At 42.0% G+C, this 27,695-nt stretch overlaps 1 protein-coding gene across 3 annotated transcripts in view; it reads left to right on the top strand.

Moving 5' to 3' along the window:
- Positions 1-22,774: 22,774 nt before the first annotated feature.
- LOC122412085 (nucleolar protein 4-like) overlaps positions 22,775-27,695 on the top strand; it is a 70,810-nt gene continuing 65,889 nt past the window's right edge. For all 3 annotated transcript variants that reach the window (XM_043421374.1, XM_043421373.1, XM_043421372.1), the window contains exon 1: positions 22,775-24,169. In XM_043421374.1, coding sequence (XP_043277309.1) covers positions 24,125-24,169 — 45 coding nt within the window. In that variant the 5' untranslated portion in view covers positions 22,775-24,124. The remainder of the gene's footprint in view (positions 24,170-27,695) is intronic.

The raw sequence follows: 27,695 nt of genomic DNA, 5'->3' as shown, positions 1-27,695 counted from the left end.
GCACTTTCCCCGTCGTCGGGATCGAAGGAGGAATTCGAAATTTAATTTCGGGATAGTGCGTGTACCGCTCCTCAGCTCGACGCCGCATGCGAACTTCCTTTTATTCTCAGGGAGCAGGAAAAATTCACTGTTACAGAAAACGAAGGGGAAAAAAAACGAGAAAACGAAGAAAAAAAAAAAATAGAAAAACACGACGGTAAAATCCTGATTTGAAGCAACGAAAAGTTCGGATGAGTGCAAATCGTTGAACAGCTCGGGAAAAGACTTAGACTCTCGTCTCCGGTCGTTGAGTGTCGTGGAAAAGTATATAGAGATAGGGGGATGGTGAAAAACGGGAGATAGCTTGTGGGAGAGGTACATGGGAGTCAGCAGATAGGGAAAAGTGTCTTTCCCGGATAGGGCCTCTCTATTCTCTGTGAGCTGGGTTAGAGTTCCGTATCTTTTTCATGACGCCGGGGCCGAGGGGGGAGGGGGGCAGAGACGGAGAAGGGGATCGGTGTCACCGTCGTAGAACGAAGTCTCTGGTCGCAGGCTCTTTTCTATACGCCCCGAGGTTCACCAGTATGTCGCACACCCTCTCTCGTACCATTGGACGCTAGAGAGAAGAAAAAACTCCGGTGGCATCGCAGATCCCGCTAGTCGAGCACATCTCCGCTACTATGTAGGTAGAAGCTAGTCTACTACAGATAGGATGTACTTGTTTGTGTGTATATATATATATATATATATATATAGGTGCGTGTGGTGCCAGAGGGATATACGGTGTAGAACGGGCGAAAGCGCCCTTATACGTGCTTCAGTGCGAGTGGGTTTTCGCTGAGAGCGCGCATACGAGCGAGTGCGAGTAAAATTGACGGTGGAAGGAAGAAAGAAGGACAGAGAGATAAGCATAGAAGAGAGGCAAGAGTAGAAGAGTGTTTATGTGTGGAAGGACGAAGGAGGTCGGCTCGGGAGAGCCGTTTCACCGCACGGACCATCCTATATTACGAAAGTCTCACTCATTCCCTTCCTCCTCTTTCTCGCTGCTCCGCAGCTCCTGCTTTCTCTAGAGCTGTGCTTTCGCTCCCTCTGGCTCTCTATGCTGCTGCTGCTGCTGCTGCTGCTGCTGCTTCTGGTGCTGCTGCTCAGAGAACCCTCTCTCCGGTCCTCTAGTCTTTTCCCTCGCTCATACTCTCATCTCTACTCTCACCCTACTGCTTGTATTCCTCTCTATCCTACTCTCCCCCCCCCCCCCCCCCACCGCCCCTCTTTCTTTCTCTCTCTCTCTCTCTCGTTCCTTCGCATTTCGTATATCTCGCTTCTTCTCAGTCTCTACGATGCCCGCGTTATATCCCTCGTCGTTTCTCTCATACCATCCTCCCACCTCTCGTCGCCCGAACCACGCGAGATGAAACCCAACTTCCCTTCTGCACCCTTCACCCTCCACCCACCTCCGGTGTATACTCTCTTTCGCTTCTCTACCTCGCCGACTCGCCGTCGCCGAGTCCAGGAGTCCTTTGGGGCCTGAATCGGCGCTGCGCTGCTGCCAGAGGTTGGGCGAACTCGAAGGGTGGCTACAGGCTTGTAGCAAGCCAGGGGGATGCGAAGAGCTGCGGGGAAAGGACTACGCTCTACGTTGCCAGAGAAAGCTCTCTACAGAGAGAGGTTCCAACCGTATATAGAGAGCTGGAAAAGCGAGGAGCTGAAAGGGGATGGGGAGACAGAAAGAGCGAACGAGAGAGAGAGAGAGAGAGAGAAACTTGGTGGGAAAGCAACGAGATCAGCTCTAGGGCGGATGGGGTGGAAAACGACGGAAGGTGGAAGGATACGAGAAAGAGGAACGTGTCCGAGTGGAGAGTTCTCAGATCCTCGACGTTCATTTATGTATATCTATACACAGACACCCATGTATGCGGTATATCTAACTCGCGCGCTGGCGCCGCGGGCAGATATTAATTTTACGAGATCGTCTGCTCTCTCTCCCTACCTCTTTGTCTATTTCTCTCGTCGGCTAAACCCAACCGCCACCTGTACTGACCAAAGAGATGGACATACGAAGTGCTTTAGCTAAGGTATATACCGAAAACTCTCATATGTTTGCGGCATGCAATATGTGGAGCTGAAAAACTTGAAGCCGAATATATGAAGGAAAACAGTTTTAAAATACGACAAGCGAGCATAATATTTCAAAGCATTGTTCATCACTGCGCGAGCATGTTATGAATTTGCTTTCCTGTAGAGATACTGAGGAAATACATTTTTCAAATTCATTCTTACGTTAGATTATTCCAACCGTTAATATGTATTTTTATGCATATTATTTTGACTCATTTCTACCTGATTGTTGCTCCATTTTTTGATGATGTCTCTGAAGAATGTCTCAGAATTTCAATCGAACAGGGTACAATGCCTTAATATATTTTCAACTAACGTTTAGACCAAGAATAAGAAATGATTCACGTTTATTTTGAAGATAAGTTGAAAGGACGAGGATTTTTCATAGAAGCTCAAAATTGGGCAAGAGTCATCTCCACCCAAGTCCTAGGGTAGTTGGGCTTTTGGGGCGAATAGCATGCTCCTTGTGACGACGGGGTTCTCGAGGAGTTACGTAGAATCAGATTGAATATACGTATCTATATAACGGCGAAGGGTGGAGGTTTTGGTGCTTCTTGCGTCTCTCGTTTTTGCCTCACTGCATGAGCAACGGAGATGGCACGAAGAAAAATACCACAGCGGAGGCTACGGTGAACACGGAGGGGCGAGGCGGGAGAGGATTGCGCGAGAGAGAAAAGAGGACGGCGAAAGACGTTGGCTCGGTTAGGGTCGAAGGTAACAGGACCCGGGAAAGAGGGACCGCGCTAGTCTTTCCAACGAGATCTACAGCGTTACATCGCTGGAGTTTTTGATTCTACAGCACACGATATTAATTTCACCGAGACCTCGCCCTTACTTTACCCTTCAACCCTTATACCCTTGATTTTTATTCCTGAGAAAGAACGATGATAAATTTCATTTCGTTACTATGTTCGTATTACGTTTTTTAGAGGCATGACCGATATGTATTTCGTTTCAAAACTGACAAATATTTTTGAGACCACAAAAATGAGCTTTTAAAAATTACGTCATCGAGGCTTTCGCTGACGAATCAAGAGGTATGAAGATTTTTTCGATAATGGATGAAAACCTAGTTACTGCTATTGCGAATAATACAGCATGCGAACGCTGTCTTCAAAAACTGTGTTTCATGCTCACAAAACTTCAAATTTGTATTGCACATTGAATTCTGAAGCTTCCTGTATTCTTTGAGTTGAAGCTATTAACATTTTGTCTTGAAATTTTAAACAAACTCCTAAATACTTGGTCTCCAAATCATATTGTGACTGTTAACATGAGAATTATTCCACTGATAAATTGAAAGGTGTTTTATCATATTCTGAAGCTTCCATAAACTCTTACAAAGCTCTGTACCTTCGAGAATCTACTTCTAGTACGACTCTATTTCTCTAGTGACTTTTCTCACTCGGTAGAGTTTATGCATCCAATCGATAATTTATTTGCCTGAGATGCGATTCAAAAAATTTCAATCTATTTAGTATTGAATTGTAAACATCTGGTTCACTGTATTTTCTGTATCATAGAAAAATGAACATATCCCGGTTGTATATACTGCAGTGCATTCTCTCTTTTTTGTCGAGACATACCCAAGTATACCATACACAAATACATATACATATGGACGAATAGTTGGGTCCTTTGTACACGTGTCAACCTGGCCTTGACCACTCAAAGTATGTTTCCTTCGAGAAAACTCTTCCCAGAAACTATATTGTTAGGCTTTAACATTCTTAACCTCTACATCGATAAACAAGGAAGGACAAGACAAGGACTGTTATAAGGTAAGCGACATATGTTGGGAATAGATTTTTCTATGAGTTTGCAATCCATCAAAGTTTAGTACACAATAAATAAATTGATGTCTTTCTGAGACGAAGAGAAAGAGAGAGAGCGAGAGATAAAGAATGCAGGGGAATGTAATGAAAGAAGGAATTCCATCACGGCAATTCGGTATTCAAATTGAAATGATTTTTATAAAAGAAGTAAAAGACGCGTGTATTCTCATTCCTGTAGAATTTGCTGATGAGGCAGATGTGCCGGAAATGCATGTCTAGTAGAAAATTACTGGTTTAATTTTATCAAGGCAACTGTTCCATTCCAAGGTCATTTGAAAAGAGCGCAGTAGGTTCATCGTGATTGGCGTGTAGCTGTATTAAAGGGATAGCGAAAGTAGGAACAGGCGTAGGAAATCGAAGGGGTTACGTGGGAGAGTGGAGCGGGTATGCGGGGGCGTTGTAACGATGGGGTTTCGCAGCCGCAAGGAATAAACAATCTTCGAGAAAAACAGTCAACGCTCAACGAGAAGGGTGCCAGTGCGGGGTTGAAACGAGCCGAAAGAGGGAGTCGGCTATGAAAGCAGGAGCGTGTAACCCTCCTTGAAAATTATTTTACGAGAACGAAGCGAACTGTGCGCAAACGAGTATGGAACAGGCACTGGCTTTGGCTGGCACTGCTGGTGACGAGGCGAAGGGAACGGATAGGAGATGGAGGAGCGTTATAGTAGAAGGGAGAAAAGGATAAGGATAGAAACTCAGCGGGCTATGTGTTCGGATGGTGGGCGAGACTTTCCTACGAGGGGTGGAAATGGGACCTTCGTGACTGGATTATCATTGGGGAAAGGGGAAGCTCCTTGGAAGCGAAGGGTTTTCGTGGAAAAGCGAGGAGATAAGACCAAGGGACGGCGGATAGAACAGCAGGGACGAACCGGTTAAATGGGAGGAATAAAAAGAAAAAGATACGGAGAGGAATAGAACGACAGGAGGGGAGACACAAAGGAAGGAGAGAAAGAGAGAGAACCGTTTATATGTATACATAGAAGAACGGAAGAAGGAAGAGAGAAAATGCGGGGTGGGTCGAAAGATTTTTCGTCGGTGGATTTTATGCCCGGGCAATTGCGGCTCGACAGTATTTCTAACTACAAATTGTAAGCTCAATTGGTGTAGAGAAAGAGGTGCTTGCACCAGTACCATCGTGGCCCGCCAAAATATGTGGAAAAATAAATAGATCTGGACCACCTCAGTGAAAAAACACGACAAGGAAATGGCTCTTCCATAACACTAATTCTCACGAATTCTTCAGTTGATTCTATTTTAAAATAATCCAAAATTGAAGTTTTTTCAATTTTTGAAAGAATGATAATTTTTCTGTTTCTTCACGACATACTTCAATATTTTAGTGCGGATACAGATTCGTCGTTTCATGAGGCTTATAGCAGCTTTCCGTTCAAACACACTTCCATTATTAAATGAATTTTCTCGATTTACCATTTCCATTCGAGTTTCTTCATCTGTGCGCCATCTTTCTTTCATTCTTTCTTCCTCTCCCAGCCCCAGTATCATTATTACTCTTCCTCCCTAAGTTAAAATTGAGCGGCATAAGTACTATTATATTATTCATTCTTCAGTTAGCAAGTAGCTTCCTCTATGCGAAATTTCCCCTTTCCCCCCTCCCCTCGTATTATCGACGCGTATTTCTATCGAGATCCGAAAAGCTCTCAATCTTCGAACAGCTTATAATCCTCATTATGTTTATAGCAACTTGTTTATCCCATTTGTAACGACAGTTTACTACGACTGACTCGTTGCTCAACCAAACCTCCGAATCAATAGATCTTTGTTAAAATTTGTCTTTTGGTAGATCGTAGGAAAATTGGCAACATTATTGAAAGATTGAATCAATTTATAACGACAACAGAGCCAAAACAATTTTTTCTCTATTTTAAGTAGTCAGAACAATACCAGAAATGGAGCGGCGACTGCTTTACATGAGAATTTTCGTTCACTGCATCTAATTTCATTCGAGAACTATGCGTATCCTCTTTGGACCGGAAGTGGGCGTGAAAGGTAGTCTCATCCCGCTATCTTTTGTACACACATGTGGTGAAACTGGTCGAGCTCCGGTACACTGCGGTAGGTAGCGCCTACTATAGTCCGGCATTATCACCGAGTCGATAGTGACAGTCAGCAAATCTGATCGACGATATCTGCTTCACCCAGACCGCTTTTCGAGAATATATATTTTTCCCTCCTGAAAAAAACTCTTCCTGTGTGGGTTCCTTTCTGCTGTGTGCCACAGTAGCAAAAAAAATGAAAGCTACTTTTACGATTAGTTGAGCGAACTTCCCATGCGTTCCTTCCTGCTATGCACAGTAGCAAAAAATGAAAGCTACTTTTACTAAAAAAATGCTATTAATGGAAAGAATGGAGAATTTCATGAGTATTTATATGAGTAACACTGTCGATGAATACTCGTTTTCTACGTTGTCTACATCGCAACGTTAATCCGTCTGAACGTCTTCATATTTTTCACGTATATTTACAGAATCCGTTTTGAACTTAACTCGAGAAGCAGCCTTAAGACAAAACATCCTCAATAACGGGTGCGACCAGCCTGCCTAACGACGTGTGCGAGTGTGTTATCTTTTCCTGATATGCGTACAAAATGCCTACGTGTAAATGAGTGCTTGTATGTGTATTTGTGTATAAAAAGGCACGTTTGTATATATAATATACATTGAGAAGCTCGAAGGGAAGGTGCAACAGCAGGATGTATAAATTGTGCAGGACTATTTTAAGATTTTAGGGCCAGTTTATGCAAGCCATTAGGTTGCCAGGGCGCGAGTACGTATCGTCAGGGCAAGGCTCTCTGCCGTGGCCCAACGATTTCTTTTTCTTTGCCGCTACTATGTTAGCCTTTTTCTTATTTTCTTTTGCCTCCATGGCCTATGTATGGGTGCGCATTTGTATGTGTACGGGTAGCTGGAGCAGGCCATAAACGCGCCAAGAAAAACGAAGGGTATAAGGCAACGGAGGGAGCAAAGGGAAAGGGGAATGGCGGATAGCAGGGGTGATATAAATTGTTGCAGTCAAGAGTGGCCACGACTTCCAAGTCTACTTTACATCTTAAATACCAGCCTTGGGCTTAAAAAATTGCCAAAAACTTTGCCGCAACTTAAGATCCCGAGCTCTGCTCATTTACTGCAGCAATACACATCGCAGTGACTTCTTGTTCAATTAATCTTCAGATATCATTTTTATGGAGGAGAACCAACGGGGATGGAAAAATGGAATAATGATTAAGGGTCTTTTCCCGATGGGATTATCAACGATGATTCTTTTCAGCAACTCTTATTCACTGCCTATGTTTGGTATCTCAACAATATCTCACAGTTGTCGATTTTATTGATTTAAAGATATTCTCTTATATTGGATCGAGAAACAATGAGAATTTATTTATGCCTGAGAGAAAATGACATAAAAAGTGAACCAACCTTTTGCTGCCTCTGCTAATTTTAATTATCATTTTTCTGTATGCGATCGAATGGTTTTTTCCAACAGCATTTGCTTACCTGCTTATAAAAGATTAATAAAAATCGTCTCCCTTCGATGCTATTATAATAATATGTCTGTGTAGAATAGTGTTCAACGAGCACGAATTTCTGATCGTCCAATCTCACCCTTATCAGCAACAACCTTCGACCTTAATTCCGGAGCATAGGGTTCGCCACCGATATCGGGGGTGTGTGGATTGTGCTCGGTGACCGCCGCTGAACCGCGGGAATATCTCAGCGGTCACGAGACTAGACAATCCTCTCTCGGTGGTCTCTAATTACTGTTGTCCTACTGCGGGCTTTGGGAGATCTCCTCGAACCGTTCACGAAACCAAACGTGTACAATACACGTATTAAGAAAATCGATCAATGTCACTCTTGTAACGTTTATTTTAATCTAAACAGAATGAGGTCCAATAAAGTTTGATGTGGGAGACTTATTCGAAGCAAATACCCAAACACAATATTGAATCGATTTCTTCATGTCGATTTCCGGTTATATTTTTAGGTCACTGTTAACATGGATATTTCAAAATCTTCATAGCTCACTCTTCTTCGTTCCTTTTTCCAAAGAAGTTAGAATCCAATAAACTTTGTATTACTTTAGAATCTTGAATTGAGATACGATTTTCCTGATAGTTTTTTTCTGAATGAAAGTACATCAATTTAGAAAGTGAAGTGCCAAATTTTTTGAGCCCTAAAGACATATGGAAACTTGTCAATAGACAGTGAAAATCTTTCGAACTTTTAGAACCTTATTTCATGTGTTATTTGTGAACTTGATTTTTTTAATTTCGGGAAAATCAATTTAATTACAATAAGAAGCGACGGATGTCGCAGAGAGAGAGAGAGAGAGAGAGTTGACGTCCAAACGAGTGGAACACGTTACGCCATGACCTTGCTCGGAGGGGATTTCTCAAAACAATGGAGCTCTGTCGATATCCTGCAGCTGATAACGATACGGGCAAAAGGGCAAAACGGTGACTCACACTATTACTCGCTAAAGTATTTGTGAACCCTAAAATCATGCAGTAGTCGTCTGACCCAATGTGAAATTCCCAACAGAAAATAATAATATTCCATCAGGAATAATCGGGATCAGGAAATAAAAATTGTTGCGATTCCCATTCAAAAGTTTAGAGCACATTCACCTTTCGTTAAAAATCTGTGCAAAATGGCCGTTCGACGACATCTGCTTATCAATCGATCTTATCGCTTATAGAAAATGAATTATTTGCGTTTACCTTTGATCTTCCAAAGCAACATACCAAACTTAATCATCGCTCATAGTAAATAATTGTTCTTCACTTTACGACCAATTTTTACCATATTTCGGAGCCTTCAAGGCTCGCATGTTCTCAGTCGTACATCTATTTTATCAATTACACCTCGGTATATAGGACTCGTATATACAAACGATAACCACACGCAAACGCAAAGATATAAGCACGGGTTTGAAATGTACTATGCTCGGAGCTCATACGAACGTGGGTGTATGCGGTGGAGTCGAGGCCACGTGCTATTCATGACGGGAAGCTGGCTGAGGTGGTCTGCGGTTATTTTGGTGATTGGTTTTATCGCGCTGGCAACGGTGCGTGACCTGGACCGTACTCGTGGATCCGACAAGATGTGCGGCAAGGCATACAACATGGAGTTATCGTTCGCTCTTGTTCGTGTTCTTTGTACGTATTTGCAGGTTATATTGTGACTTGAAATGACCACCTGTAATCGGCATAGTTTTCCGGCATTTCACTTAAACCAATAACAATTTAGGAATGTTTGTGATAGTTCACTTGACTTGGGGTGCTTCCGCAGAGTGGGATTATTCTCGCCGAGATCGATGAAAAACTTGCTAAAATACAAGAGATTAAAAAAGTATGTTTGTTTGGTAAAGTAATGGACGAACTCGAAATCTCGTACATTTTCTGTTCCATTCGGTACAATCTAATCACCTTAAAACCTATCGTGAATCTTTCTTATGTGGTATTGGAAAAGAAACAATGGCTAATAGAGATAAAATGTAGGAAAACGAAACAGTCTGATTATTGAATTATTTGTTCGAAAAACAAGTCGCACCATCGCTACTTTTTCTGGTTGCGATTACAAAACTTTCAAAAAATAATGCTTTCAAGAACGTTCCTCTGAATCATTGTTCATATCCTTTTATTTGCGCAGACACGCGAACTTTGTGAAACAAATATTTGTGTTTTCCAACCTTTTTTTATTTCAGTCTTTTTACGTTTTCTTTTCGTTTCATTTTTCCATTTCTCCATCAATGCATAATAGGATGATAGGAAAAACGCGATTTCCAGTGGCTAAAAAACTCATTTTCGTATGAGCAAATTTTTCTTCATGGGTCCCCTAATATTATGCTTCAAATGCCGACTATTCTTACCCGGTGTTTCCATATCCGCATTGACGACGCGAGAGCCAAAGTCCTTGGGGTTTCGTGTTTCTGAGCCGAGAATGGTTTACAAAGAGATTGAAAATCACGTCACTAAAGTGAGCTTTCTAGGCAACCGTTACAAACGAAACTGTTACAAACGAAATCGTGAGGATGACTAATTCAAATGAAATAAGATGTTTTAGAAATCCGGTAAATATTAGTCCTGTTAAATGACTCAAGAGAGATTCCAAGGCGACGAGAGATGCATTGACTGCGCTGTGCTACTGCAAAAGGCATTTTGTGACGCACGTTAAAATAACACGTCGCATGGTACATTCGATTCTTTCGGAGTAAACAGGTGATAGAGATATAAAGAACGAGAAATAGAAGCAGAGAAAACTAGAAAGGGGGACATAAAGCAGGAAAAAAGTGATGGAATAGGGGGGTGGAGAAAGAGAGGAAAAGTAACAAGAAACGTGGGATGAAGAGGGCGAGAGTGTTAACTCCGTTGAACGAACCAAATACGAGAGGGAAACTGCACTCGTACCGATTCCTCTATTTTGAAAGGAAAGTACAAGTTTCGCGTCGAGAAGGTTCATCGTGTGGGAGGCAAAAGGGGCTGATGCAGGGGTGGAAATGCGAGGTGTTCTCAACAAAAGGTGAGTCTGTCGCGTATATAGCAGAGAAGCCAGGCCAACGAGGATCTAATAGCAACGAGAGTTCTCTATGAGATACGTAGCTGGAGGCTACGGTACACTCTCGCTGGTCTCGAAATACGTGTGCTCTGTACTTCGTGTGCAAACCTTTGGCACACTTGTTTTTCTCGTGCTGGAAACACGAAACGCACCTGAGATACGAAACAAGGGGTGAATCGTTTTGAGGAACATTGTTACCCACATACGTGCGATGTATGCATTCTGGGTTAGTACATTTTTCTTACTGGAATATTCAAATAATGGAAGTGTCATCCATTTTGACCTCTTCATCGATGAAACTTGCTCTGTCAAATTTAATGGTCGTTACAGCTGAAGGTTACTGGATAGAAAACAAAATATTCACTTGAAATAATATTTAAAGACGGAATTTTATCACTCATTTATTTCCAATTCTGAATAAAACTGCCAAGAACTCGATATCCAAAGAAATCACGTAGGAGAAATCACAAGCAAAAGTTTGCAATGTCACTATTTATGGAGTGTGAAATTCACAAAGTTATCGATAGAATATTCAGAAGACTTGGGACCATGAACATAAGTAGCATCCACTGATTCTCAAAATATGAACGAAAAACAACAAATTCAAGTTCCATCCTCACAGCTCATGAAAAAAATTAACTTTTTCCATTAGGATTGACCTCATACTTCCCTTAGCAAGTATTTAATTTGAAGAACTCCAAAGATTAGAATTCAAATGAAATGTCGATTAATGCACACTCTCCCATGGGAAATATCCATGAAAAGCCATCGGTCTTTCATATCGTCCGGATTACCTCGAGATTGGATAAAGTGTTCACGCTCCCTCTCGATGCTGCCGAGTGTCAAATGCAGCAGGTGCTGCTGGCAACAGAAACAGTTGCTTGTTGAATTAATGAGTGTAGATGAAAATCGTTGCTTTCAGGGTCTTGGAATTTAAGAGTTTTTGCCAAGTAAATGGTACCTCAAGACAAAAATGTCTTTTTCACTACAATGAATGTATAGTCAGTGTATGATCACATTTCTTTGATCTTCTTTAAATTCAGAAAATCATTTGTTTCTAAGCGCAGGTTCCAAAGTATCAGCTTTCAAACAATTGAATTTATAAATTTCGAATGTAACGGTTTTATGAAAAACTGTGACATTGGAAAAGCGAATATAGTACAATTCGTCGCTTAAACAATTCTGCTCTCACTGGTCGTACAAAGGAAGCAATCTTCCATGTTCATACACATACATTGATACATATATAAATATGCGTAACAAGGATAGCGTGCGATAAGCAGGATTCCCCGTGGACCGAGAGCCACATCAGTGGAGCGACGACGAGAGTGAGGCTCTGAAAATAGCAAAAAAGATAAGAACGAGCGAAACGTAAGAGGATAGAGAAATCGTCATTACAGTGGAGCGTGTTAACTTGGGAGAGGTCGCATCGGAGTCATGGCATGTGCAAATTCATACCAAAAGTACCAATCCGGTATGCTTATTCAATATTCGTAGAAAAATAATTTCAACTATTTTTTTTGGCTCAATAAAAAATTAATGAGCAGCCCACTTCAGGATTTCCCTTAACCTACAAATTTTCGAGAAGAAACTAGAAAGTTATTTTGAAAAGAATCACACGTAATTTTTGGATGATTCTAAACATTTTTTGTCATATAAAATTGACGATGCTCCAATTGGATAATCCTTGGGCTTGAACATTCGACTTCCAATCTAAAGTGAGTCTAAACGGGTGAATGATATTTGCTAAGAAATTAATAGTGTCAGGAAATTCTGTTGATGGAGTTTTTTGTGGTGATTTGAAAAAATCCCTGAAACAATAAAAATCAGGGAGCTCATTTTTCAATTTTTGAAAGTAAATCGTTTAACAATCGACTTTCTTGAACTTCATTATGCCTGACGATACTGTCCCTCGACTACCAAACACGGAGCAACCGAGATAATAAATTGGACCATGCGATTGCTCTAAAAATCTCTAAACTGGTGCACCGTAACTTTCCTTTTATCCGGACGACATTTTTTTCACCCACGCTCAATTGCATTAGCATTACGTAGGAAAGAAATTCATTGAAATGCGCAAAAGATCTGAGATTGATCTGGATCGATCCGGTAACGCGACGTAGCTTCTGTACCGAGCTCCGCATTCGCAAGACTGAGAAGCTGTATTGACCGGTCGTACAGCAGTGTTCAAGACGCACAGTTTCTAGGGTCTCTTACTAGCCACGTTTCCGAGCGAACAACTTCGCTATTCGTCATCTTTCGCATGTGCAGGTAAACGCATATTGTTAAGTTGTGTATTACGTTGAAAAACTGATCCATACCAGTGTCGCATCCCAGAGTCGGATGTACGTAAAATCGTCCTCGAGGTGCGAAGCGCCGAGGCAAACCGACGACGTTGGCTACGGAGTTTGGTTGAGAAACTTGGGATCTCTTGGGTCTATTACACCACCGATATAGAAACGGTACGAGAGTTTGGCCGTTTACCAAAGGACTCGCGCGCGTTCTCATTTCAAGTATCGAATGTGTATGCTCGATATATAGGTGGATATACATACAATTGTATATATGCGTACATATGTAATGCCACATCCAAGTTTCTCCAGTCCTCAACGAATTCAACGTATCAAGGCTATTCCGACTTCCCCTTCCAGAAACTGGCTCCAATCAGCTCTTGGCTGTTAATTAAACGGGAACATGTCCGGAAATACGTACTTATATTATCGCTGGTGCAGGGCCCACGTACGGAAAATACGCACATGCAAATGACACGTTTAAATTTTGGCGTTTATTGTCAACCGCTTGGCAGTTACGTTGAAGTGGGAGGATTTCTATGATTGCGGTAATCATTTAGAAGGCATGAAAACGATCATGTTCGAGTACGGTTTTCTCCCGATCCTGGGAGCCGCTAGATATTTTGTCACTGTTTGTACGGAGATGAGTCTTTTAGCCAGCCAAGGACGTGTCTAAATATATCTAAAATTCAGCAAAATATTAATGTCTCGGTAATACGAATTGAGGTCTAGTGAATTCGGCAGAGGCACTCTTCATCAAAAGCTGCGGAGGGGACGAAAAATCACAAAGCGTCTAACCGAAGACTGACCTCGGCGCTCGTACGAGTCGCTAGTCATACCACAAAGAAATAGATAGGGAAATAACACAGGCGGAGCGACGAACGAAGAGAGAAAGAAAGATCAACGCACACACTGGGAACTTGGGATAAGCGTGAGTTGAGAAGTTCTATCGCTGCGTGCTACGAGCCAGAGGAAGATCCACTGCATGCAGTTGCCACCCCTGAGGCCATCGTAGCCATGAAGACTGGGAAAGCCTTTACATTCTATCTATACACGGTACAATATAGGATAAAATAAAACATTTATATGCATATACGTCAGAATACAGGGAATATATATGTAGGAATAGTCGTGATGGCGTTGTATGTATGTGCTCGTGAAACGATGCTATGCAAAAGAGAAACGTAAGATGAAGAACGTCGCGGGGGAGATTTCGTCTCTTTCCGTGCTCTCCGCACTTTTTTTTCTTCGTGTTCTTATAATACACCTCTCGAATCCCAGACTAGCTCCACGGGTACAGGCTCCAATGGAACCTTTTCCATGCTCGTATTAGCCAGAAGCGAGGATGGGAATGCACGAGACGTTGAGGTAGCGTGACAGATGAAAGAGGAGGTGGCAACGTGGCCACCATGTGTGGCTATTGGACAGGGGGGCGCTCGGAGAAATTTTATGACAGTGAAAAAGACAAGAGAACTCGGGCATCAACGACGAGACCAAGGGAGAGATGGAAATTTTGGATGCCAGTCTCCTTCGGTCACTAAGATTTTTTCTGAATTTTCTATGTTTGAGGTAGTTCGGAATCGGACTCTGTGATTCGATCAATTGGTGTTTTCAACTTTATGTTTAGATCATACGAGAAATCATCAGTTTCAAATTATGGAGCAAGTACGTAAAATTATCAAAGCTTAGTTGCATTTTTTTTGACAAAACGTTATCACTGTGACATTTAGGTCAGAAATAATTGTATCCAAAAACGACGTACAAAATTTTTTTAAAGACTTCCGATCTCGTCTTGCTGTACGAAGTACCAAATGATCGTTAATTAGAAGCCAATAATTCGACTATTGTAGAAAAAATATTGAAAGAAAAATAATAAAATTATACGCGCTATTTGTGCAATATCGTGATGAAGAAATTTAAGGTTTGAGTCAGTCGACCGTTGGTTTGTAAAGCTTCACTCTGTTGTCTCGGACACATAAAAGATTAAGCGAAAAGACTAGGAGGCTGAAGAGGAATGGGGTGAAGGAAACGGAGGGTTTATTAGAAAACGACAAAGGAAAAGGACTTAGCGCCAATTCGTCGTAGAAAGGACAGGAAGGGTGTAAGCTGTGAGAGAAAACGTGATCTCTGTGTTTGTGTCTTACGCTTCTTTGCTTATATACTATGTATCTGTGTAAGTATATAGCTATAAAGAGCATTAATATATATACACGTAGACGTCTGTTTTCTGGCGTTTTCTTCGTAGTTCAGTGACAACGGTAGCAGAGAGGTAGGAAATGAAGAAAAGACCATTGGTACTGGACAACCGTACATTCAGACGCTAAGAAATTCATCCACAACGAATTCTGTGCAAACTGAGACAAAAGTTAGTTTGCAAAAGTTGAAGGACTCTGGGGGCTCGAATGGATATTTGTATTTTGAGGTTAAATTTTCTAATCTGTAGAATAAATCATTATTTATGTGGACTGACTAAAAATTTAGAGAAAACTTAGAGAACTTCGGGATTCCTTTCTTCAATTTGACCAACTTTCTCTAATAAAACTTGATTTTTTAATTTTTTAAATGATCGTAATCGATTACTGAGGAATTTTTACTCCTAAAAAGTCTCGTTGTAAGATTAATTCCATACACTCATGGATGAAATAAAAAGTTTTGGAAAGTCCAAGTGCAAATTTGTACCGGTGTGGTGAGTGTGTGACCTCAAAGGAAGTGTGGTGTCTACGGGTTAATTATCCGATTCAGGATTCAATTTTTATGAAGAAAACTTTAGAAGGCAGTGACAGAAAATTCGAGAACACATCTCGTGCGCATTTCTCAGTTACCGTTAGCTCTTTACCTGGGACTGCAAGGACGTATTTGTTCTAAAAATAGACTCGTATTTCAAGCCAAAACGTATATTAGGCGTTTACTTTTTCCATACTCACAGACAGCAAGAAGTCATATCGCGTTCCAGGGGGGTTGGCGAGTTGCGTTTCGACGAATTCAATTTTGATGCATTGCATACGACCTCGAGGAGTAATACTCATGATATCAAGGTAAGAATTTGTAGTGGTGTTAGTTAAGATTATTTATTAACAGATTATTTATTTTTTTACTGCAAAAATCATATCCCCCTTCCTCTATGCTTGATAACTACAGGTCAGAGGTGTATGTTTGTATACAAGAGAAATGGCTAGAATCATCTCTCTGAAATATTGATGCTGCAGGTCCAGAGAACCGTTACGATGTCAGAAATTATTTAACCATCATTTACTTTCTGTAAAGTTCAGAGGTCATTTGAAATTGGTAGAAATTTTCTAGATTAAACCAGAAATCTTTTGTTTTTACGATTTACAATATTGAAGTACCGCTTTGCACGTTTTTCTATGCTAATTACGATGATTCCTGTTATGTAGCTGGTTATTCAAAGAGCTTTTTTTTGACAAAAAAGATGACGAACAACCGTGCAAAAGCACGTCCCGAAAGTGTGTTTTGTGCACTAGTTTTTTTTCAGGAAATAAAAGTTTATCAGTGCATTGTTTTTGAGTGTTACATTCAGAAGTTTCATCTACGTTGTCCCAGTAAAACTTACAATAGCTCATAATGCTTCTCGAGGAATTAAAGGTCTTCAAAATCGCTCCTGCTTTTCATCGCTTCTTTTTAATCGTCATAAAAAAGTAATCTTTAAAAAAATGAAAATTGAAAATTCTTGAGGCAAATTGTTTCGTGTGTCTTTTTCTTACGCTCTCAAAACAGAGCGTTTCAAATTCAACATTTCTTGTCCCACAACGTTTCGTGAATTAAATCGAAACCTTACGGATAATCTTACCAATTAACGCCTTCATTTTATCTCCCGTACTGAAAAACAAGATTTCGATTGTCCTAACTCAAAAAATGATCGTGCGGAATATCAAATTTCGAGATTTTGATTTTCGTCTTTTCTTCGCGGCAGTGATTCACTTCTCATGCAGGTGAGTTTCAGTTCGTGCACAGCTTCCCATGGCTTTTACGAATGAGAGCAGCCTATCGGTTGATATTCATGACTGAGTGACAGACACATGCCAAAATTCGAGTATCATATCACGTGCCGGAGTGACAGCTCAAAACCACCCTGGCTGTCGAAAGGCAAAGGTTGTTAGTATCCTTCATAGTGAATTAGAGAGAATAGTGGATTGAAAAAACGAAATCCAGGATATACAATGATTGCACCAAACACCACCGAAAAATTACAAGCAACGAGAAATTGGATGAAGAATCCGCGGCGCCCTCTGGTAACTGTAAACCTCATGAACACGTGATTCTATCGCGCATGCTATTCCTCGGTATTCGAATGTGCATTTATAAACATAATAAATTCAGTGCGCTTTTGAAGTGCCCGATGTAACGTATTAGGATTTTAGTAGATCGCGCAATCGCAATTTCGTTGAAATAATCGATCGGTAGCCCAGCACGAGATCCACCCCGAGGAAAATGTTGGTTGGTTGGTATCTGAGAGTGGAGGTTGAGCTTCACTGTGCTGAGAAACCGGAGCTAAGGGGAACGATGGAAGGAACGAACGAGCGAGCGAACGAACGGTCTCGAGCAAAGGTATATACGGGGGCTATAGAGCTCCTCATCGCGATGAGACGAGAGACGACCGGCACATAGAGGGTAGGAAAAGACGGGATAGCAGCAGAGTTGGGGGATGGGGGTGGTAAGGCAAGAGAAAGCGTTGGAGTTCTCTTGGCATCGTACAGACTCGGATGAGAGGAAGAGAGAATGAGAAAGAGGGGAGAGGGCAAAAGGAAAAGAGAGAAGGCGAGTGAGGGAAAAAGAAAAAGGGAGAGAACGAGTGGACGCAGGGAGGAAAAGAGGGTGGAAGGAAAGCAAGGGAGAGAGAGAGCAGCCCGCACCCCCGCTTCGCCACCCCTTTTCGTCCGCACTGGACTTGACTTTTTTTTGTGAGCCTCAGAGATAGACGAGGATAGGGTGGTAGAAAAGGGAATAGGGTGGCACAAGGGGGCGGTTTTGCTGTGCTTGGATGGTGTGTTCCGTGTGGAACGACGAGAGAAACATAGAGCGGCGAGAGGAGAGACGCAAGTCAGGGGGGTCGAAGGAGTGAAGGGTTGGAACATGGGCCGACGCGGAGAGGGAAACGCGGGCCGAGGGAGAAGAGCTCCGGTGCCACGGTGCGGAGAGATCCGTATATATAGGGGTGCCAACGGGCAAAGGATATAGGGGAGGGCAAAACGACGCACCATCACCCAGCTAGCAGCAGCAGAAAGAGGGACAAAGAACGAGGAGAGAGCAAAAGAGATACGAGAACACCGTATAGAGAAAAGAACCTTTGGAAAAGCCCAGGGGTTTTCTAATGTGCTGGGAGAGAGTGGACTTCGTTCCAGTAACCAGAGATGACACACTCGGTATAGAATCTTCTAACATTTTGCTTCATACACACACCTTTTTTTTGTACTACTCGTTAACGAAGATCATGCTTTACTTGTAATTCAAAAAAACAACTGAACTTTTCTGCTCTTCTGATGATCAAAGAAACGATTACAATTTATTCTCGCAATTATTAAAATTATGTGTAACTTGGTTGTTGAGATTTTTAATACATTTTTAATACAATCGTCCTTTAGTAAAATCGTCAAGCAGAATATAACAACAGCCATTTTCTATTTATATGCGTATGCATATCTATATTTTAAGCCAGCTGGCTCTGGTGTTGTCAAACCTTTCACCTTTCATGTCGTTATTACTCGATAACCTCAAATAAGTGTTTTTCTTTTTCCATTCCCAAGTCGTTTTCACCGGTAACAATGCTTTCTCAAGACATCATTGACATCTAAAAACATTCTATTTTCTTATTCTCATTTTCGGCTCTTTAAAGTTGGCAGGATTCTATTTCATTAAATCCAAATCGTCGCACAGGAAGTGTGCCTGCCATAAGAGCCCATGTATAACCCTTCAAAAAATTTGATTTTCGATAATGATTTTCTCGACAACTGGACGCTAGATCCTATCATAATTCCGGGAATAGATGCACGCTGTATATTTCTAGCATATTTCCAAATTTCAACTCTTAATATTGGAATTTTTGATTTCCATTAGATTCCCGTGATCTTCCTTAATGCAACAAAATTTCATTGAACCTGATAACCACGTTTTTTATTCGACATGAGTCGGCATAATGAATTTCAAAATTTATCAATGGAAGGTTTAACTGTAGCACCGAAACACTGCAAGCTTTATTTTCAGTAATAATCTAAATCATTGTAAGCGTGGAAATCCAACTCATGCTCAATCATTAACTATAAATACAGTCGGTATGATATACACAACAATTATAATTGGATCTTCAATTAGGACAAAGTAATCGATTTTCATTGTTATAGTAAAATCGTCAAGTAGCTGCTCGTTGGTAGCCGGTTCTCAGCCACAATCGTGGCCAACTTCAGGCTTAGTAGGTGCCATGTGTATCGAGCAAATATATTTCTTTGCGAGGGGCGGAATAAATGCATAATGTGGGCCGGGTGACAAAAAAGAATCGTGCCTCTGGCAGCTCCAATCTTTTCGAGCCTCAATTTATTCAGCATTGCGGTAATTGACTTATTACCTAATGGAGCGTCAATGATCATACTATTTATCCTCTTTTCATCGTTCTACATGCTCGATTTAATGACAAGGCATTGCGGCCAAACCTAATTACTATTTCTTATACACCATTCTCTCGTAGACTCGTATATATATTGATTAAAACGTGCATACAACGGCGGAGAACACGCGGTAGCAAACTGTTGCTCAGATCGTTGTCGCGTTAAGTCGAGAGCGCGATAAAGTTCGCGCGAACCCCCTCCCCCCACACAAAGTCGCGAGAGATGAAGGGGAGGAGGGCGGTAGAAATAATTTTCTCCCTACCCCCCCCCCCCCCTTCATTGCTATATCACGTAAACCATCTGAGACTTCCTTATTCTTCCTTTCTTTTCCCCAAGTCACGCAATTATTCCCGTACTACTGTGAGTATAAAAAAATAAACTTACGGAAGGAAAAGTTCGACTCCGCAATAGAAATTCTGGCGTATGCCAAAATAATTTCATTCTTGAACTCTTGACCAGAGTTCAATAGAGTTCAAAATCCGTTGAACGCTTTTCGCGTCCAATTGTAAGATATATAACACTTTTCTTCAGTTACGAGAAATTTGTATCTTCGGTAAATTCTGCAAAAATGTACAAAAAAAATTTTATCACGAACTCGATTATAATCATAAGACCGTCGATCAAGCACAAGGTTGCTCACTTTTTTTATGTTTATTTTCACACGTTCAAAGAGCCATGATACTCATTCATTCTCGAAATAGTTAGATTTTTTGGCATCGACATCTGCACACAATAGGCGCAATTTTGTTGAAGGTAACAAAGCTAAAACTTTCGGGTCACTCAAATTCTCATCCCACTCGCAGTTGTTTTGTGTTTACTATTGTTGACAGAACTGAAATGAAGGGGCAAATTGGAGCTGGGGTTTGGAATATCTCCCGCCATTTGCAGAATTCTCGTTCTCTCGCGCTCCCATTTCTCTTTCCTTTTATCTCTCCCTCTCTTTATCTCTCGCTCCATTACCGAATTACGCAACATATTTCATTCAATCCCTTCGCGTGCGGTTGCGCTCTGTTATACAATTCATTGTATTTGTCGATTTTCTCCCCGCTCTTGTTGTACGGACTGCCGTGCTATTCATTCGTTTTGCCGATTCAGCCAATTAGCAACGTCGTTCCTGTGTTTTTCAATCGTCGAATTTGACTTTTGTGCGATATCAATCAGTTGCAGAACTACGGAGAGATTATACCTGAGCCAACACCCCACAATACAAATAACCAATACGTAACCCCTCGGATATGCGATGAAACACGCTTCAAGAGGACAAAAAAAGGTATCGAGTCTCCTGAATGGTTAGAAGCGTTGAATTCGACGACGGTAACGACTTCGTCCCGTTCAAGCGATGCAATGAAATGATATTTTTACTCAACTTCGACATTTAATTTTTTCAAAATAAGTTCGGTAATCTCAGCTTTCCTTGAAACAGTACATTCAGAAGATATTCGTTCGCGTGTAGAAACATTTTTATAGACGTCTATTAACCTCGAAAATGTAAAGCGACAACCTCAATTGAAGTATCGCAAAAATGATGAATTGATTGATTCTTTCGTTACAAACTATTCTAGTTCTGCCAGATTCTCTCGACAGAATTGTACCCAGTGAAGGACGATTGAAGTGTCGAGGATTCAGAGTTGAGAATGACTATGTGCAGGAGAGTCATTGATCATTCTTCAAGCACCGAAATAGCGCAGGTATAACCCGAACGTCGACAGCCGGTGACTTGACCCCGTTGTGTTTACGTCATAAAATCCCGATCGATCGGTTTCGGGACGTTTAACTCGAAATTCAACAATTTTCCAGAGATCAGCTCGTCGTTGAAGGATTTCGAAGAAGCTCGCGCATCAAGGAGTGTGACGACCGCGGTGAGTTTATGAATCTTTTGTCGAGATGATCTCATCGGGTACATCGAAGGTGTACCCGAATTTCTTACATAAATACTTGACGTTACGAGCGCGGTGGTGGCCACCTGAAGTGTCGCCATATCCCAAGGGGTTTTTCGGGAGTAACGTATCAAGTTTATTGCTCGAGGCGTCATTAAATTTAGCTCCTGGTGAATCAGCACTCCCAAATTGGTATCCCGAAAGCAAAGCGAGAGCGAAAGATCGTCCGGGAGCATGGATAATCTTTGGTGTATACGTGTTGGGTGTTAAGTCAACGTTGGAGAAAATAAGAGTAAATGGATGTGGTGGAGGAGGAGACGACGGAGCGTCGTACGAAGAATGTGTAATAAAGAAAGCACCAGAGAAGTTTCCGCGATCGCATTCCCGTATCGCATTATACTTGCTGCTCGTTTTAAACGCATAGAGAGTACTTGCTCTAAGCAAGCCTAACTCTCGGACTCGTTGAGCGCGCGCGAGAGGCAGTCGTCCACCTACACACTTTCGTACCGCCGCACGTATACGTATGAACGCAAGTCCTCCGAGCAGTAAGTTACCAAAGAGCAGACACGCTGGTGTGCAAGAGTAGTCCCCCTTTGGCCGATGAGTGCTTCTAGGCGCCCCTTGGCCCCCTTGCGAGGTTCCACCGAGGAATCCCGCCCTTCTGCCTCAGCCCCTTTGAAATACCGTCCTTAGAGTGTATGCCGTGGTACAAGGAGACGTGCCCCCTTCTTCTTCCACTCCCCTTTTCAGACCCTCGTCGCCCTCGACGTCGTCGTCGTCGTTGTCGTCGTTGCGGGTGCTCTCTGCCTCTTTCTCTCTATCTCTCTACGCTCCTAGCACTTCACGAGCTATTATAGCTATATACCTATAAATGTGTGTGTGTGTGTGTGTGCGTGTGTGCGCGCACTTGAGTGTGTAACTCTGTCATCCTTACTCTCACACCAACGTCGCTTTACCCGATCCCTTTTCACGTCTCCCTGTCGTTCTCGTTTCGTGCGTTCGGCTCTCCCTCTTTCTCTCTCATGCTCGTTCTATCTTTACCGCTTTCCGTCTCTTTCTCTGTCCCAACGATTCCCTTCTCCCTTCTATCTCGTTCCTATGCTGGGTTAACTCACCCCACACACGACCCCTCTGCCTCGTTCCGTTCTGACGGTGACAGACCCTACCTTGCCTCTTCTCTCTCTCTCTCCTTCTCTCTTTTCTGTATCGGTCTCTCCCTCGTTCTCTCGCTCTTGGTGAACGACGATGACTACTACTGGCGAGGGGCATCGGCGGAGGGGGAACGGGGTGCACCACAGGACGCGCAGCGGTGTGGAGGCCGAGAGGGGAAGTGGAACGCGCTTGTACATACACCCGATGGGTTGGGGGAGTGCGACGAGGGACAAAGGGGCGAGAGGCAGAAGAAGAGGAGGAGGAGGATCGCGCCAAAGGGAGGGGGGCTTTCGCCTTTGCGTCGCCAGTCGCCAGTTCGCCGTGAGCGCTCGTGACGCGAGGACACTCTGCTTTAGTCGCGGCGAGTAGAATCTTGCTCTTTCAATTGCGAATAAAGGGGCATAAACACTTGAATTTTTTTTCTATATTCCCATCATTTCTCATACTTATTTACGTACGTACTTATCGCGACTGAGTATAATACGGAATAACGAAGCCGCGCGATTCTTTCGGAGAGGAAATAAATAAAATCGTCACTCAACACCCTGCAGCCTAAAAGTAAATCTTCACCGAACAACTGTCAGTTTTCTTCCGAATTTTTCGCGATCTCTTTTTGTCTTCTGTACAGAGATTGACGAATCCCGCGCGAATTTCAACTCCCACAGACGCATCGAGGGTCGTCGAGTTTTCTTTGCGAGGAGAACACGATACTTTGCAGGAATATTGTGCAAAAACATTCGAGTGATCGAATATCGTCGTGCCCGACGTATTTTTAAATACGCCAACCTGCGGCGACGACGATCTACCTTGATCTTTGACCTCCCCACCATCTGAGATACCACTACTACGATCGTCATCGAGAATTGCGCGTGTGTCAGTTTCGAATACGTGCGGAACTCTGAGAGAGATACTTTTTAAAAGTGGCTTCTTCGCTCTCACATTTAAGTTCGTGATTTACCGGTTAACCGGATTTTCCCGAGTGCGAAAAAGTTTCATCGAACCAATGACAATATCTTCAAAATAATCGAGCGAAATACACACAGATAAACGCAATAGACTAAGAAATTTCGTTGTTAGAACCGAAAAGTTGGCCACACCGCGTGTAGGCATCGAAGTTTGCCGCGACGAGACTTACTCGAGTCGCTGGAGAACGGAAGTGGGACAGAGCGTGAACCGGAAGTCAGTGCGGGAGAGAAAGAGAGAGAGAGAGAGAGAGTGAGCAAAACCGCCGAACGCTCAAGCCGGTGCTCGCCAAAGTCTGAGAAACTTTGCACGACAACGTGCTGTACGAATTCAACTGACGTTCGAACTTGGTGTATATATATCTCTATGAAAATCTTGAAAAATATATATAGAGCAGGAGGATCTCGTTATCATCCTTGCGCCATGTATTAAGCTCCGGAAACTCCGAAGAGCCCGCTGTCATCCGTTTCCCTGGTCCTTCATTGACGCTGACAGAATTCATCCAATATATATTCATCTTCCTCGTACATTTATAAATCATTTGAAATACCTCTGTGTATAACGATATTTACTGCTTTTCGAACTATACCGTTTGGACTTTTCATCAGTGAAAAGATAAGCCAGCGCTCATCTAAGCGTTACAAACATTTTCGAGAAAGAAACGTCGAGGGCTGAAGAAGAAGCGTTTTCCACGAGGGACCAAACACACTAAAGGCAAATATGTCTGGAAAGCGAAAGGCCACTGCCATCATGCAGCACCACAAGGTGAGTCTCTTTGAAAGACCATTGCGTCGATTTTTTTCTCGTAATTTATAAAATAACAGTCAACTCTTTCTCATTGTTCGCTCAAAAAATTCGTCCATTTTACTCCGAATTTTGCAACTCGCTGCGTTCGTCTTGCATTTGGCCAAAAAAGTTCGACAATTTCCCATTTAAAAAAACGCTCGAATCTATGAAAATTTACTGTCATCGAGAGATACTACGAAGCATTCGAAAGACACACCAATTTTGGATCTAATCCCTTAATGATTTTAAACGAAAACAAGACGGTTGAATCAACGAGTTACTTCCAATATGAAATATTATTCAGTCAATTTTTTGGCACGACAATGAAATGTGTAAAAAAATATAATTTCACTACATGTTTTTTTTTTTTAATTTTTTTTTATATATAATTGATCAATATAAAAATGCAATTACGAATAAACTCATCGATCGGCGAGCAGCAGTTTAGCATTATTGGCTTTTCAAATTCACTGGAATTTGAATTCCGATAATAATTTGATAACAATTAATCTTTTTTGTCCAACATTATCTCCTTTGTCTGTGGCGTGACAGAGGAAAACTTTGTATAAATATACGTGTAGCGTCCATTGGCCCAATATTGTCGGCACGTGCTGCGCTGTTGTCGACCCTATTTTTTCCTGCCCACGAATCGCACGCGCAACTGCCTCCCACCCGCCCTACGAGAGCACATGCCCCAGGAGGGAGGTTTTTATTTTTTTTATTCCATACCCTCCTGGCGCGTATACGTGTATACAGATCGACATTAACCCGGAGTAGGTGACGCGTTTGTTAATTGTTTTTTTTTTTTTTTTTTTTTTTTTCGACACTTTCCCTCTTTAATAGGGGATGCTGGGCATGGAAAAAAAGTTATAACATCCGTGGGAAGATAACTCGAAAAAAAATTGGATGCATAGAGAGAGAGAGAGAAAAACCGGGGGGAATCGGAACGTTCTCGATATCATCAATCGAAAACAAAGTAATAGAAATTTGTGTAATAAAACGAGAAAGAATCGAGCGGTTTGCAGTGGGCGCTACGGCCACTGCATAAAATAATATTTGTCATTCTACGTTAAATTTAAATGGGGATGAAAATGAAATTATTTTTAGAACATCGTGAGCCCGAATCGGAATCCAGAAGTTTGAGTTTTCTCAATTTTCTCAAACGAAAAAGGTTATAAAAAGTAAGAGTAAACAACTTTTTTATCTCGGAGTCGAAATTATTTTTATTTCCTGTCTCTTAGCTGGAAGGGTGCGCGACTGCTCCTTGACAATAATGACGGAGTGTGAAGCCGTTTAGAAAAAAGGATCACGATCATCGGTCCATCGTTTTATGAGATCGATTTTCATAGAAGCACGTTCACTGCAGTTCTAGTGATATCGAAATTATCAGAACTGAAAGAATCGCTCGATTATGAAAATCTGCGGAGTGCATTCGATGCTCGATCCGTTTTAGTAAATACACTTACGTGAGCATTCCGTTTTTATTGACGGAACACATAACATGTACGGATATCATGTTATAAGTATTAGATGGAGTCTCGGGTGCGTTGGTGTGGCCGTTTAAATCGATCACATCAGAATTGAACCGCGGAAGTTGAGTTAGAGTTGAGGTAGGTTCTGGTCGTCTGCATCGTTCTCTCTCGCTCTTCCTCTTTCTCTCTCTTCTCTTCTTTCTCCATGCACACGCGCGCGCGTTCGCGTCGATCCTCGTGGCTCGGGGTAATCTGGCCTCGTCTCTTGTTCTCTTTCTCTCTCCGGCTAGTTCTTTCTCTTTTCCTGGCTCTTTCGCATCTCCGTCGTCCATCTTTGTCGATCTCTCGGGCTCCCTCTCGCTCTCGCTTTTTCCCCTTTTCTCGGCTCATCTCTTTTCCTTCCTCTTTCGTGCATCCGCGCGCTCGCCCCTTCTATCTTTCTTTCATTCTTCCTCTATCATACAAAATCTCTCGGCTGCGCTCGTGGTACTTGCCTCTTTGGCGGTCCAACAGGTTATATTTTTCCAACGAGTTTCTCCCTCTTCTCCCCTTCAGCCTCCTCCTCGTTCGCCATTCTCATTCGCCCGGTTTCTCTTCCTCTTTCTCTTCTTCACCATCTCTCTTCCCCTCACCTTCTTTTCTCTTTCTCATTTTCCTCCACCAGCTTTTATACTTTATTCGCTTCCGCTCGTACTCATTTACACAGAGGTCAATGTCCCGACCATTGGACGTTATTTTTACAATTGTGGGTCAATGTCACTGCTTAAAAATTTATAATTGGTTCCTACATATTGAAAAATATAATGAACGTCACTTAAATTCGAATTTAAAGTGATGAAAAAAATGGCTTCACATAATAAAATAGCGAACAAAAATCAAATTTTATTTATTCCATTAGTCGATCGGTTTCGTAGACATTCATATTTAGAAAATAGGTACAAACAGCCGACGAAAATTTATTGCTAAGTGCACAATTAATTATAATAATTTGTGTTGAAATGCTGAATATGAAAAGCTGTTTCTCCCAGGACTGAATGGAACGCAATAAAGGGAGAGTCTTAACACCATTCATTTGTATATACATATATAACACAGAATTACCTCTTCAGTATGGATTTCCCATAAGATCAGGTAGGCATCGGGGACTGCATGGAAACCCTCATCGTAATAAGGGTGCGCCCCGACTTTGTGCCCGCACAGAGACGCACGCACACACGTACACAATTATACGAACCAACGTAGATGTACGTGGAGAGGGTTCTTACGCTGATATTTCCCGAGCGCACTTCGCCATCCAAACATCTCCTTGATCAGGAACATAGAGAGAATATGAAGTACGGGTTTTTAACAAAACGAGTGTAATGCATAGAATCTCTGGAAGTACCGGATAAAGTCAAGGAAAACTATCATTGACTCTCTCTCTCTCTCTCTCTCTCTTGAGTGTGAGGATCCAAATAAATGGCCCATGCTATTGTGTTAATTACTATTAAATATGCTCAATCTAATTTTTTTGTTACCGCATTACTTTTTAGTTAATTTAAGTCTTAAGCTAGTACACTTCATATATTTATACACCACTTTATTTTATTATTTTTATCTGTCTTTGTTTTCATACTTCTTATCACTGATAATGACAAGATTTTGTAATGAATGCTCCATGAATCTTTCCCAGGACAAAAATAAAATATCAATGAATCAATCAATCTCTCTCTCTCTCTCTCTCTCTCTCTCTCTCTCTCTCTCTCTCTTTCGTTTCTTGATTTTTCTCTATTTAGTCCCCACAGTTTCACAATGCCAGCATCTACAAGCGGGGCTGAACTATATTGTCTGCCTCGTGGTGAGTGGAATGCAAGCAGGTAATTCCTCTCGAATCTAAAGAGACAAAGTAATGCCAATGGCTGTTTTCTTTGTCAGCTTTGATCGGCAATCGCACTCTCGTTTCGGAGGCTTCTCTCTGTCCATTGTTGCAGGAGGGAGAAGGGTTTGAATCTCTGTAGAAGCCAATAGGCGAATAAGGTTTTTGGTTCTCGCGA

Source organism: Venturia canescens, chromosome 6 (assembly GCF_019457755.1).
Source record: "Venturia canescens isolate UGA chromosome 6, ASM1945775v1, whole genome shotgun sequence".
Classification (NCBI taxonomy): Eukaryota; Metazoa; Arthropoda; class Insecta; order Hymenoptera; family Ichneumonidae; genus Venturia; species Venturia canescens.
Note: the sequence above shows the minus strand (reverse complement) of the source record. Positions and strands in the feature narration are given on the sequence as shown.